This window comes from Penaeus vannamei, chromosome 38 (assembly GCF_042767895.1).
Source record: "Penaeus vannamei isolate JL-2024 chromosome 38, ASM4276789v1, whole genome shotgun sequence".
Taxonomy (NCBI): Eukaryota; Metazoa; Arthropoda; class Malacostraca; order Decapoda; family Penaeidae; genus Penaeus; species Penaeus vannamei.
Genome location: NC_091586.1, coordinates 9,154,870 through 9,157,369, shown reverse-complemented (window position 1 = coordinate 9,157,369; position 2,500 = coordinate 9,154,870). Strand labels below are relative to the sequence as shown.

The 2,500-nt window shown below is 42.4% G+C and overlaps 1 protein-coding gene across 1 annotated transcript in view; it reads left to right on the top strand.

Moving 5' to 3' along the window:
• Positions 1-260: 260 nt before the first annotated feature.
• LOC113813111 (actin-2, muscle-specific) overlaps positions 261-2,500 on the top strand; it is a 3,095-nt gene continuing 855 nt past the window's right edge. Inside the window, exons 1-2 of the mRNA XM_027365058.2 lie at positions 261-417; positions 2,005-2,500. The exon at positions 2,005-2,500 is cut by the window's right edge and continues 855 nt beyond it. Of these exons, the coding sequence (XP_027220859.1) occupies positions 2,028-2,500 (473 nt within the window). The 5' untranslated portion in view covers positions 261-417; positions 2,005-2,027. The remainder of the gene's footprint in view (positions 418-2,004) is intronic.

Genomic DNA, 2,500 nt, shown 5'->3' with positions numbered 1-2,500 from the left:
CAATCCCTGCAGCCCCTCCCCGCCCTCTGCGAGCAGCTCGGGACATTCATGCTATTCAGAAGCCTCCTGCAGTGACCACCGCCTAGCTTACCACTCAGTCAATTAGCCGATGACGTGGTTATTCGTGTTGGCAACAGAAAGCTTGCGTGTATATATAGCAAGGCGTCCTCTTATCGCAGGCTCCTACAGCCCACTTGACGTGTCTTGTGGAGAGTCGCCTCCCACCCCATTCCATATCTAACACCCCCCGCCCCAGACACCCCATTTCCACCCAGCCTAACCCCTCCTCTCAATGCCCACGCCCGCCGCCCTCTGTACATGTAAGGTATATATAGAATCCCCCAATCTACTTATTGCCCGAAGACGCAGGTCCTCCCGCCAGTCTCCTTCCTCGGACACGAACATCCGCTTGTCCAGGTAATTTGTGTTCGCGAGGTAGAGTGATCAGCTGTTGTGACCTGAGGCGATGTTGAAAATTATTTCACTTGCAGTTGGTGACATTTGGAGTATACCGTGGGTTTCCTTACCACTGTAAATATTTAGTGGTGATGGTTGGACGGCATTGCAGGATATATTAGCACTGAGTGTCGGAAGACTGACCTGTCGAGGTTTATTTCTCCTGCAAGTTCAAAATTCCCATAAGACGACAATTGTATCAGGTTGCAATAAGCGGATAGACCTGGCTGTGTTAACTGGAACTAAAATCACATGATTCTTTTTCATCAATTATGTTTCTATAAAAATGCCAAACTTCGTCACTCCCACGGAGGATTTCTATGTCACGTACACATTTTAAAGGATTTTTTTTTTTTTTTTTTTAATTAACATCAGGAAGAGTGTACTTTTTACTTGTTACAGCAGGAATAGTGTACAATTACGCCATTATATTTATTAAGAATAACATAAGGACTATAACTTTCACCCTTTTGTTCATCAACGTTTATGCAGATTTATAGCCCATATAGATAGCACATAGATACGCACACAATCTGACGGTGTTAACTATTCAGCCCAAACGACCCCACAGTTCATGCTGAGATGAGAAGTTTTATGATTAGCAGGATCAGTGTGGGAGAAAGATATCAGACGTCACAATGACCTCATAGTCGTACAATTTTCTCTCCTTTCCCCTTTTCCTTCGCCTTCCATCCTTTCCCTTGTTTCTAGAGCTTTTTCTATTACTACAATTACTACTATTGTTCTAGGTATTTCCTATTTTTTACCATCGTTTTCTTCCTCCTTATTTTTTTATTTTTTCAATTGTAAGTTTCTGCTTGTTATCACTACTATTTACAACTTCCACATTTCTATTTCTATTCCACTTATTTAAATTCATTCTATTCCAAAATCAGTAACAGTGTGTTATAATGATGGCGATACTCATAGTTTTATTATTACTATTACTACCATTAATAGTCAATAGTATTTTTATCATTATCGTGATCATCTTTTATCCTTGTTTTCTCTTCCCTCTTACATTTGTCATTATCATCGTTAAATCCATTACTTTTATCTCACTTATCAATAATGCAGTTGCATTATCTTTATCACTACTGTTATCATCGCCATCACTACTTATGCAATTGTATTAGCAAATGCCAGTGTTATTTTTCTGATCATAATGATTATCATAATCACTTTTACCAATCATCATTATCATTTGCATTACCATTACCGTTGCAGTTGTTACTTTCATCATTATTACTTATATCAGTTTTCCCTTTCTGATTCTCATTATCATTGACAGCCACAGCATCATTGCCATCACCGCTCTACTCGTCAGTGTTTTTACTATTTGACTTTTTTTATAATCTTATCCTTTGTGTTGCCATTGTTCGTCGCCTTCCATTTCGTTTGGTCATTTTCCGTTTCATAGAATGTATGTGTGCCTTACATCATATCCACATTAAAATTTGGCAAATATTTCGAAACGCAATAATTGTTGTGCGCCTTTACGTTGTAAATTTCCATCAGCTGCAACTGTAAAGATTTCCATTTTTTCAGAAGTAAATTGCAAGAATAGAAATATGTGCGACGACGAAGCGACTGCTCTGGTCATTGACAATGGCTCCGGTCTCTGCAAGGCTGGCTTCGCCGGAGACGACGCCCCTCGTGCCGTCTTCCCCTCCATCGTCGGCCGCCCCCGTCATCAGGGTGTGATGGTCGGCATGGGTCAGAAGGACGCCTACGTCGGCGATGAGGCCCAGAGCAAGAGAGGTATCCTGACTCTCAAGTACCCCATCGAGCACGGTATCATCACCAACTGGGACGACATGGAGAAGATCTGGCATCACACTTTCTACAACGAACTCCGTGTTGCTCCTGAGGAATCTCCCGTCCTCCTCACCGAGGCTCCCCTCAACCCCAAGGCCAACCGTGAGAAGATGACCCAGATCATGATTGAAACATTTAGTTGTCCTGCTATGTACGTGGCCATCCAGGCCGTGTTGTCCCTCTACGCCTCTGGCCGTACCACCGGTATTGTTCTGGACTCTGGTGA